The sequence below is a fragment of the Anoplophora glabripennis genome, unplaced genomic scaffold, assembly GCF_000390285.2.
Source record: "Anoplophora glabripennis isolate ALB-LARVAE unplaced genomic scaffold, Agla_2.0 scaffold182, whole genome shotgun sequence".
Classification (NCBI taxonomy): domain Eukaryota; kingdom Metazoa; phylum Arthropoda; class Insecta; order Coleoptera; family Cerambycidae; genus Anoplophora; species Anoplophora glabripennis.
In genome coordinates, this window is record NW_019416287.1 from 80,220 (window position 1) to 92,454 (window position 12,235).

Consider the following 12,235-nt stretch of genomic DNA (forward strand, 5'->3'; position numbering starts at 1 on the left):
GTTTCCTGGCCTACAAATATTCTGGGCACTTTAAACTTCAGATAAATTAACCTACTTCTGTACTCAATGATGTCTAGCTTCGAGAAATCAACAAGTAGCAGACTGAAGATAATAATTTTAAATTTGAATAAACGGTTGATAAATGAATTACAGTAAACATTTATTTAAAAAAGTTTATTAAAACATTTACAGATTTTGAACCCTATATTAAAATAAATAATTAAATAAATTTTACATATCTCGTAAAAACTAAAGGATAAAAAAAATAAATATTTGTCGAAACTACATGGTTGTAATATTATAAATAATCTAGAGTCCATATATAATCACCATAATATATACAATTACATACGGTGATCATTTCTTTGAGCGTAACTGCCAATTCAGTCAACAGTTAAAATTAATGGCTATTACCAGTGCTTTCACTTGGCTTTTTGCTTTCAAGACTAGCTTCAGTAGCTTCCTTCTTCGACCGTTGCTTATTACTATAATATAAAGCTATACCGTTCTCTTGTAACAAACGAATGTTCGATTCATGGTCGTGGTCTCCTTCACTTATTTGCTCAACTTTATCGGTCACATTAGTATGTAATTCATTAGAAGGTTCTACAACATACTGCAATGGCGAGGAATGTTCAATCTCGGCATCGGTTACTTTCCCTACGACTGTAGGTATGGTATCATTCGTTACGAAATTTGTTTTCTCCAAACTCTTCTGGACCTGTATAATAGGCTGCCTTAAAGTCTGGCCGTTCTTCTGGGGTTGTTCTATGGCAGCTAAAATAGACTGCAGCAGTTCGTCATTTAACAGCTGATCGTGAGGGACCTGACTTTGGCCTCCATCAGCGGACTGTATCTGTAAAGTATAACTTCCTAAAGCTCCTTGTAGGTTTATATTGTTCAGATCGATGCTTTGGGACTGCAACAATTCACTGTGGGGTCCGAAACTTTTGGCTACTGTCTTTCCATAGGCTTTCCCTTCGCTTTTTTCGTTCTCAATCAAATTCGCTTTGGCTGCCGAACTAACTTTCTGACTGTGCGCGACACTCAAATCGTAACTGTCGTGACCATGTGACTGGGGCTCCGTAACTTCATAGCTTATGTCTACAGTTGGTCCAGAATTTACGTGGTGTTGTGCTCCTCCTATGTTTGTAGTGAGAGACGACAGCGAAGCGGTGTAACTATTAACAGCTGGGACACCGTAAGCTAAAGAAGGCAAAGATTGAGCCTTATGAGCACAGTCAGGTGCTTGCGAAAACCCACCTCTACCTCCATTATTCTGGGTTAAGTCTATTGTCAGAGTGGGGTGAGAAAGGTCTAAACCTACGATTTCACCGCCTAAGTTTGTACCTGTATGTGAATGAGCATGAGGTAGGTCGTATGATCCATCCACCACGTTCAATGGTACATTGTAACTACTAAGTGCAGCATGCCCTCCATCAAGGTTTAAATTAAGATTTTGGTGTAGAAGGCCTGCGGATGAAGATCCTTGGGCGAAGTTTTGGAAAGAAATAGATGAATGTGAATTTGGAAGGCTGTACAAAGATGAAGGAGCAGGAGGTGTACGTTCACGTGTGGGCTTTGGTATATCTGGAACTGGTGGTGGCAAATAGGTTGCCCCAAAGCCGTGACTGCCACCTAAGTGGCTGTGATGTTTGTAACCGCCTTTGGTCGCAGTGTCGAATAGTCCTGGAGGGACAGGTTCTCTATGAACTACTGGATGTCTTGGAGGATTTATTTTCAACGCGTTTAGAGGAGGACCATGTGGCGTGTTAGTAAATAATGGCGTTCCATAGTGACCACTTGGTGGTACTCCGTACACACCACTTGGAGGGATCAAACCTCTTCCAGACCCTGATAATGATCCAGTCCCTCTATAACCATGAGATTTTTGAGAGTTGAAGGAGTGGTGAGAATTAAATGTATTGAAAGAACCGAAACCTAAGGAAGATGATCCAAGAGTTGCCAGATTATTATAAGAATGACCTGCTGCATATGGACCCGAAGAAGAATAAGAATTCAAAGGAGGAGCACTGTAGGTATCTGGAATATGTAAGTTGTATTCTACAGCGGACTGTCCATGCCCCCCTACAGAACCAGAACCGCTGGGGTAAATATCAATTCCTATGCTTTTAACAGCGTTGACATCTTGCCCTAAATCTATGTTTACCGGCCTATTCTGTGACAAGTGCTGGCCATGAACTTCTTCTCCGGAAGAACTTACTATTCCACCTGATCCTGTAACTGTATTAAGAGGAGCCCCGTATGAATCGCTAAGTCCAACCTGCTTATCACTATACGTATTTCCTATCGCGATAGATCCATAACCTGAAGTAGGTTGCTGATGGTGATCATGAACTTCCAAAGGTGGTGGTGATAAGTCTTTGTTAAATCCAAGGTCCCCCGTTCCATGGCCGTGTCCTGTTGGCGGGGCACCATAGGATGTAGTGGGTACTCTGGAAACCAATCCGGGAATTGGTTGCCAGCCGTCATATTTGATGTCTGGAGGGGTTGGTGGTGCTGGTGCGCCCGGATGAGGTGGTTTCGGATGTGATGAAGGTTGTGGAGGACCATACTGAGGTTTTGGTAGTCCCAATATGTCACCACCTGGATGACCGTATTGAGTAGATATTGCGTGTTGATTTTCAAGTCCTCCATGTCCCAAGTCGCCTGGAATAACTTGAACACTTATATCTGGCGCTCCGTACGTATTAGACACATCATGATGGTTGTTTCCAAGATTTAGGTTTGTGGAGTGAGTTTCTATGCCGACGTTTGGGACACCGTATCCAACATTTGGAACACCATAGCCAACGTTTGGTACCCCATATTGCGTAAATAGGGCATTTCCTCCGATGCTCGATTGTCCGGAGAAAGAATTTTGAGCAAATGTGTTTATATTTGAAAACAGATTGTTTTGGCCGTTACTATTAAATTTTATTTTCGACGAACTGTAATTATCTTTAAAATATCCTGTGGGTGGTCCGTATGTACTTAATGGTTTTATTTGTTTGTGAACTCCGAAGCCTCCTTTAAATGGAAATTTGGGCGGGTACTTAGACGTAAACTGTGGTTTCCTTGGAGGTCCATATTGAGGACGCGGAAGTGGTGGTGGGCCATAATTGGGTTTTGGTCCACGTGAAGGTCCTAAAAATTTCGAAGATCCCTCAAACTTTATAGAGCTTGTTGAGAAACCATTTGACGGGGGCAAATACGCAGTGCTTATAGAAGCAGTTATGGGCCCACCAAAGTTAGTGGATATTAATGGCAATCCATACGAAGATGAAGGTAAAGCAACTGGCGGCGGAATGTCTGGAGGTGGAGCAGGATAAACAATATTATTCGTCGGAGCATCCGGCACTCCATAGACAGGGACCGGCAGGTTAATATTGCTAGTCCCAGACGGCAAGTACGAATCAGTAGGCACAGGCAGTGGCGGTCCATACACGTCTCCCAGTGGAGCTTCTCGACGATTTGCTTTTTCTTCGGTGGTGGCGGATATTAGATCTGTGTCTTTGGAGGAACCTGATTTGGTACCATCGACGTTTTCTGAACTACTTATTTTCGATTCTTCTACTTTTGAAGTCTGACCACTATTTACAACAGCAGCAACTTGTTGCGACGCCAGAGACGCGCATAGAAAAGCAACAATTATCTGAAAATAATAAGCACAGTTTTAGTATTAAATAATTATCAATATGCATGTTATTTTGCACTTGTGCAGGTACCTACATCATGTTGCATAAACGTATGTTTTTCAGCATACAGTGTGGAATATTATTTTGGAGACAATTGAGTATGTCAGTCAAATGGGTTTGATGTTACTTAGAAATGTTATAATATAATTAAAATTTATATGGGATAGGATATGGAAAATATTCCCTGGGCATTTTTAACTCTTAATTTTAATATTTAATCGCTCTATATGCAGATAGGACTTATTCCCTCGAGTTTTAATTAACTTCAGCAGTTAATTACAAATAATGTACATAAACCATGTACGAACGCATGCATTTTATGCAAATACATAAATATATACAGTTAAAGATTACCGCGTAATGTAGATATTTACATTTTACTATTTTCCTTTATAATATGTATATTTAGTGTAATATTGTCCTATTTACTTCATACATACGTACACATGAAAGTAATAAATAAATAAAGTTTAATTTTACAAGGAAAATCGAAAAAATTCACAATCTGCTTTAATTTCATACGCATAAAATTTTTAAACGCGTATTCATGTTAATAATAAAAACATGTATATATTACTACTGCAAGTTATAAGTATTAGATTACTGTTACGTAATTTGCAAATACATAGCTTCTGCTTTTTGTGGAATAAATTTGCGATAAGGTGAAATGGATTTGTGGAACACCAGTGGAAAGTTTATTTGTCTAACTTACATGTCACAAAATACCAATTTCTTTTCAAGTAGCTATTTTTTATTCGTATCTAATAATCTAACATCGATTAGAAAAGGAAAGTTGTCTTCGATAAGAGCGTTATCTTTCCCATTGTTGTTTGGCAACCTTTCACTTGTTATTATTAATTAAATTGCCGTACTATCTATTTTTGTCACCAGTTTGTTTTATTTATGAACTAAATACAATTATACAGGGCGTCTCGGAAAACAGTGTTCATATAGCAACCACAGTTTCCTCAACCCAAAATAGTTAACTTTAAGTTAACTTACCCATAGTCCAAAAGTTTTTTTTTTAATGTTACAGTGTGTTGGGAACCGAATCTATCTTATTCAAATTTGCTATTAGCATTAAAAGCATTAAAAATTATCTTGGCCCCTCTTTTTGAAAAGATTTCCGCGCCTATGGAGGTTTTCATTAGAACAACTAGATTAGAATATCAAATCAGTTATCTCTTAAAATTACTAGGTTTTGGGTAAAAGGAGAGGATGAAATTTGCTGCTACGAAGAAAATAGAAGGTTAGTCGATATTTGGACGAACTTTTTTTGATTTTTTAAAGACATGAATAGTTTTTGAGGTCCTCTGCATGAATTCTTGTACACGCAAAAAAAAATTCTTGTTTCAAATGTACAACATTCGATATTAAGGTATCGCACGTGTTATATACCCAAGAAAATATTTTCTTCTTTCAAGAAGATTATTTATTTAAATACTTTAAATTTCTACCCAGAAATATAATTTCATACTTTAAAAATAGCATTTAAAATAAATATTTGATACGGTTAATCGAATTCTATTCTTAATTTTATGATCTATATAGATTTTATAGAAACATGTTTTGTATTGTATACTAATGTATCGTTTGTTTAATACATACATACATTTGTCTTAAATAATTCCTACATTAATACTAAATTTTAAGTATAATATATATTTTAAGGAACTGGTAGTTTTAAAACAAATATGTTTACAGTTTATGATGAACTGTAAGACATATTGTAGCTAAGGTCCGAGATAAAAAATTTCAAAACTATAAAATACTTTAATTAAATTATATATATTTACAAATAATATAAAATAGTTTGACGAAAGTATATACATTTGGATAAAATAAAATAACATTTACGGCAAATAATTCCATTTAAAACTATCTGCTCATTTGATCCAAATACTTTTTCTCAGTGTACTTAAAGCGAGGAGGTATTCCCTAACAATCGATTCAGTTCTTTAAAGGAATAGAAAAGTTCAAATAAACTTGCGAAAATCTAAATACGGTCAATTCGGTATTTTAAACCTTTTTTTTCATAGTAGCAAACAGAATGTTCCCTTTTTACCCGAAATCTAGTAACTTTGAGAAAAATTGACATTTTTTGTGTGGAATGGATGGAAAATTTAGAAGTTGATTTTCCAAAACAATTGGACAGGAGAAATCTTTTCCAAAGAATCAACTTCATCTCTCCCCCCCCCCCTCTGCGCCCTCTCTCCCCACTCCCTCCCTCCGTACACCATAGACTGAAACATGTATCATATGCTGGTTGTCAGACTTTGCCACGTTGTAACTTTAAGGTGAGTTAACTTAAATTCAATTGTTTCTACTTGAGGAATATATGGTTGCTGTATGACTGTGTTTTCTGTGACATCCTGTATACAAAACTATTTAAATTATTTTTTTTTCAGTAAGTTAATTTTCTTTTTTTTAAATCTTTTATATTATTTACATAAAAATGATTCGTGGGAATAAATAAAATAGTTTTAATGTATAAGTTCAACAATCTTCCTCTGTGTACAGATTTTAACCATTTCGCTTATAATTTGCGGTTACTTTTGAAATCAGTGACAAGCTTAATACAAATAAAACTTTTCCCAAAACGGAATGACACATTTATCGAGATTCTAATTGGTAACTTTTTTTAGTACTCCGTAACGAAATAACTAACTGACCAAATTATTTCTCTTTTGAAGAGCGAACCGCACTATTATCCGGTCAAGGTTATAATTTTCCAGATAATAATACTATGGCTATGAGTTACTTTTTCTGCGAATATTTATTTTCATAAGAAACCACAACGTAATTATCAAGGAATATTATTTTGACGCGCAATTGAAAAATATCAGTATACATCACCTTCCTCGCACAATTTTCTGAACAAATTAATTAAGAGGATATGTAGGCATATGGTTAATTTCGTTTTTATTACAAGCTTTTATATACCTGCGAACTGCCCGTTGGTTTTATTGTGTATAAAATACGCCCAAATTTAATTTCCGTCAAATAAAGAATTAATGTTTCGTGAGCTTCTTTGTTTGCGTGTTTACAAACACGACAAACTTATTTAATTTGATTGACAAGAAATTAATACCAGTAATTATCCAGTTTGACAGATTTTGTTGATATACTTATTAATTTCTCTTACGTACGTTTAGCCTAGTTACGATTTCATAGTAATAATTAGACTTTATACAAAGAAGCAACTTTTACCACTAGCGTTCATGAATTATCTGCCCCCTAGTTCGGATAACGATAAAATTGCAGTTATTAAATTTTGCTTACTCGAACAATAGTAATGGTCGGTTTAAATGCATTATATTTTTAAGTTTTTACTGTCAATACAACCGAACCATTAACAGACGCATCCAGTTGAATACAATACACACTTGACGTGCACTTAACGGCGTAGGATGTAACTAATATGCAGAAATCCACTTAGCAGATAAAAATATGCAGAAACTGCAAGAACTATGAAAGCAACCCCTGTACAACTATTCATGATTTTATATTTTTTAAGAAAATAATCTGTCTAGCAGTTATTTCGTTGACGTTCGAATATTAATAAGTGCATTTCGGTGGTTTTATTGGATACGTTTTGATTTGCAGAAAAATATTCGGAACCTAATTAAATGGGACATCTGGCCTTAAGAGGATAGGGACGAACCGTTCGATCGAGTTGGTAGCTTTTGACCGTACAAGACTACATTCCCTACGGATTTTTAAAAAAATAAAGTATTTAAACTCCGTCAAACTTATCTTTCTCGAGAACGCCGACGGAACTTAGAAAATAATTTCGTTTGTGCTTTTAATCATTGCAATTCTTGGTCTTAAATATTTGAAAGGTGTACAAAAACAGCATGGGCGTCCCTGGATATTTTCCAAGGGCGGCAAATGTAAATACAAGCAACAAAACGGATTTATGAAAATAGTTGTGATTTCTGATTAGATGGTAAAGGATCCCTCTTTTCTTTGCATGTTGAGGAGAAAAGTCGCCTCGCATTCCAATCCTCCTCCCTCCCCCTCATCGCCAATGGAAAAAGCGACTTTTCCACAAAAAACCTACCTATTTTGAAGAAAGGATAAAATTTTTAGAACTTATTAGCAAAATGTAGCTATGTTTTAAATCTAATTTAAAATTGATACAAAAAATGCAATAACTCAATTTTTCCACTTATTTCCTTTTATATTGGTTATAATGTTTGAAACTTCTTTCTATTAAAGTGATTTTAAACAATATAATCAATACAAAAACATAATTTTTCTATTTTTGCCTAACTTTCGAATTGTGTTTATTTTTTATTGTTTTGTCATTAATATCCTGAACGTTTTAAAAAACTTTTTTTTATTATTTTTTAAACTAATCCTAAATTAAGGGAAAAAAATCAAGAACTCGATTTTTCTGCTTATTTCCTGCTTTTATGTAGTTAGTTGTAATGTTTGAAAGTTATTTCTTTTAAAGGGAATTTAAACAATATTTTCAGTACAGAATCACAATTTAAAGAATGTTTTTCTATTTTTGCCAACTTTCGAAATGTGTTTATTTTTTTTTGTTTTGTCATTGATATCCTGCACGTTGTTAAAAAGTTCTTGTTTATTATTTTTTTAATCTAATCCAAAATTAAGAAAAAAATCCAAGACCTCAATTTTTCTGTTTATTTCCTGCTTTTATGTAATTAGTTACAATGTTGGAAACTTCTTTATTTCTTTTAAAGTGAATTTAAACAATATATTCACTAAACACAATTTAAAAAATGTTTTTTCTATTTTTGCCAACCTTTCGAATTGTGTGTTTATTTTTTATTGTTTTGTCATTAATATCCTGCACGTTTTTAAAAGGGTTCTACTTTATTATTTTTTAATATAATCCAAAATTGAGAAAATAAATCCAAAAACTCAATTTTTTTGCTTATTTCTTTTCATGTTGGTTATAATGTTTGAAACTTCTTTCTATTAAAGTGATTTTAAACAATATATTTCAATACAAAATCACAATTTAAAGAATTTTTTCAATTTTTGCCACTTTCGAATTGTGTTTATTTTTTATTGTTTTATCATTAATATCCTGAACGTTTTTAAAAAGTAATTTTTTTATTATTTTTTTAATCTAATCCAAAATTAAGAAAAAAAATTCAAGAACTCGATTTTTCTGCTTATTTCCTGCTTGTATGTAGTTAGTTGTAATGTTTGAAACTTATTTCTTTTAAAGTGAATTTAAATAATATTTTTATTACAGAATCACAATTTAAAGATTTTTTTCTATTTTTGCTAAACTTTCGAATTGTGTTTATTTTTTATTGTTTTGTCATTAATATCCTGCACGTTTTTAGAAAGTTCTTATTTATTATTTTTTTAATCTAATCCAAAATTAAGAAAAAAAATCCAAGAACTCAATGTTTCTGCTTGTTTCCTGCTTTTATCTAGTTAGTTATAATATTTGAAACTTCTTTCTTTCTTTTAAAGTGAATTTAAACAATATATTCCTTACAGAATCACAATTTAAAGAAGTTTTTTCTATTTTTGCCAAACTTTCGGATTGTGTGTTTACTTTTTAACGTTTTGTCATCAATATCCTGCACGTTTTTAAAAAGTTCTTCCAAAATTAATAGAAAAAAATCCAAGAACTCAATTTTTCTGCTAGCTTTTATGTAGTTAGTTATAATGTTAGAAACTTCTTTCTTTTAAAGTGAATTTAAATAATATATTCATTACAGAATAACAATTTAAAGAAATTTTTCCTATGTTTGCCAAACTTTCGAATTGTGTGTATTTTTTATTGTTATTTTATTATTTTTTTAATCTAATCCAAAATTAATAAAAGAAATCCAATAACTCAATTTTTCTGCTTATTTCCTGTTTTATGCAATTGGTGATAATGTTTGAAACTTCTTTCTTTTAAACTGAATTTAGAAGATTTTCTTCGGTTTTTGCCAAACTTTCGAATCATGTGTTTGTTTATTAACGCTTTGCTTATCAATATTCTGCACGTTTTTGTGAAGCCAGTCCTAAAAAATCCTTCCAGCACACTCATAAACGCACAAGAGCACTGTCACAGTCACAAAAGCACAGCCCCTTCCCAAAAAAATAAATGCTAACCAACCTGTTGTGACCACATGGCTTTATCCAAAAAAAGATCACGTGTTACACTAAAAAAATACTAACACTACATCTATGCCAAGTGAGTACGTTGGCTGATTTTTCAAAATAACACGTTGTCCGCGAAGAGAATCGTTATATAGATTCAGTTTACAATTTACTTCGACGAGATGAATCCCCCCTTTTCGACAAAGCTGAACGGGTAAAGCTTAGGAGGAAGGTTAAGAGTCAGATAGTACTAAGCGGACATGAGAGAGAAAGTAGGATAATGAAAGTAGCCATACCCAGTTATAATAAGTATCACAACACACTGATGTGTCCATAAATTACGATAAGGCTTCAAATTTTACATAGGTATCGATTTAAATGTCCGAAACCTTTTTTTTCAGTTCGCTGCTTTGAATCTAGACGGCACAAGTGACCGTGCTGGATGTAATAAGGAGTTTACTGGATGTTTATGATAACCGTGGTCGCCAGACTGGAACAGATCCGATGATATAATTCTAATGTGTTACTTATTATTTCTCAAGCTCATTTATTTGTTGTCGGATCTGGTAACAGCTTGCTATTTACATTCGCTGATTTTACTTTGTTTATTATGGAAATATTACTCTATTCCCACTCATGTTTCAACCTCAACTAGGTACAAGCTCATTAGTCTCATAAAAAACCTGTTTTAGTAAGTGTACGCAACGTACATGTTTTTTTTTCATTTCTGCCCAATTTAATAAAAAAAAAACACATTTATACAGGGTCATCCAAAAGTCCCGGTACGGCAGAAAAACCTTGAAGGTCATTATCAAAGTCATGGTCATTACCAGATTTGGACGTATAACTTCCTGCTCTTTCCAAATCCGCAATAAAAAATTGGGGTTTCCATTTGAAAAACTTAACTTGACCTTCAAATTACTTTGAAGGTCAACGTCAAGGTCAAATCCAAGGTCACCAGCAGACAGCCAGGGAAAAATCCTTACACTTTTGTCTGAAACATTCTTTCCCAAAATGTCGTACCGGGACTTTTGGATAACCCTGTATAACCATTATTTTTGGACATAAAAAATAATGCTAAATACAAAATTTACATTAAGTTCGTGTCAGAGAAACAATTGAACGTTACAAAAATATTGAAATAAGAACACTTGGAATATCCTCTTTTTAACTAAACCATAAAAACTGTGATCTCCATTTAATATACAGTGTAGGAAAGTACCGATGGTCTATCTGAAGTTACGTGAGAGCGATAAAGTAAGCAATAGAAATCCATGCGATAGAGAAGGATGGCTATAATGAAGGCCTCTCATAATCACCGCCCGTTTCGCCCTTCCACAAATAAGATCCACTTCTTATTTGTTTAAGGGCGAAATGAGTGTTGACTATTAGACGCCTTCATTATAGCCATCCTTGTCTATCATATGGATTTCTATGGCTTACTTTATCGCTCTCACGTAACTTCTGATGGACCATCGGTACTTTCCTACACTGTAGTTATAAAAAAATTAAGCCCCACTGGATTCTGCGAGAATATAATATAAAGCATCGAAATTTCAAAATTAGTAATGTTTTAAACCGAAAATTTCTCTCAAAAAATTAACTAACGTTCTCGAAAAACCCATCTTTCTGTCCTTAATAATATTCTAGCTGAGAAAAATCTTGCTTGAAACTAGGAGACTTTACTTTTTTGGAAATATAAAATATTTATCTATTACATTTAGTATACAGGGTGTCCCAGAATATGTGGAATTTATACAATTTATACAGGGGAACATCTTTTAAAATACTTTGAATAATTTAATTATTTTTTAATACGATGGACAACAGATAAGACTCCTTACAAATTGACCCATGAAAACAATTTGGCTTATTTGGTTTGCCAGGGACGGACTAGCTATATCACAACAGTGTCAATTTTTTTTAAACCCTTTACGATAAAGGCACAAAAACAATATTTTTGAAAGCTTAAACCTTAAACTAAAAAAAAAAGGCACTCTTAGTTGATATCGATAAAATTAACTGTTTTCGAGAAAAAACTATTTTTGTTTAATATGATTTTTATTATATCCGTAAAGAGAAATAAACCGATGAAATTTGCATTCTTTCTGTGCCTATCTAAAAAATTCCCCTTTTTGTTTTTTCCTAAAAATAATTAAATTACGCAAAGTATTTTAAAAGTTATTTAAAAAAATCGATGTTCAGGGGCGTCCTTTAGAGGCCTGTATCTTCGTAAGGGGGCCCACGATGGAAATTTTTTTTAGGAACTTATCATGATATTTTAACGTCCCCTGTATAAATCCAAGAGATTGCCCACATATTCTGGGACACCCTGTATATCATTACTTTTTTTAAATTTTGTTGCAATACAACTAATTGATATAATTGTGAAAATGAACCTTTTATTTTCATTTTCAGTAAGTATTAAATCAGTGATTAAAGTCCAAACACCCAGA

The 12,235-nt window shown here is 33.5% G+C and overlaps 1 protein-coding gene across 1 annotated transcript; it reads right to left on the reverse strand.

Moving 5' to 3' along the window:
• Positions 1 to 252: 252 nt before the first annotated feature.
• Positions 253 to 9,884, reverse strand: LOC108910953 (trithorax group protein osa-like). The gene is made up of 3 exons (XM_023457438.1): positions 9,796 to 9,884; positions 3,556 to 3,655; positions 253 to 3,525 (listed from the first exon to the last, which is right to left on the reverse strand). The coding sequence occupies exons 1-3, from the start codon at positions 9,808 to 9,810 to the stop codon at positions 401 to 403; spliced, it is 3,240 nt and encodes a 1,079-aa protein (XP_023313206.1). The 5' UTR covers positions 9,811 to 9,884; the 3' UTR covers positions 253 to 400.
• Positions 9,885 to 12,235: the final 2,351 nt, after the last annotated feature.

Bases quoted from the DNA above. Each gene is read 5' to 3' on its own strand.
- LOC108910953 (XM_023457438.1), bottom strand. The intron at 3,526-3,555 runs GTTCAGAAAACG...GTACCAAATCAG, and splicing joins AGAAGAATCGAAAATAAGTA to GTTCCTCCAAAGACACAGAT.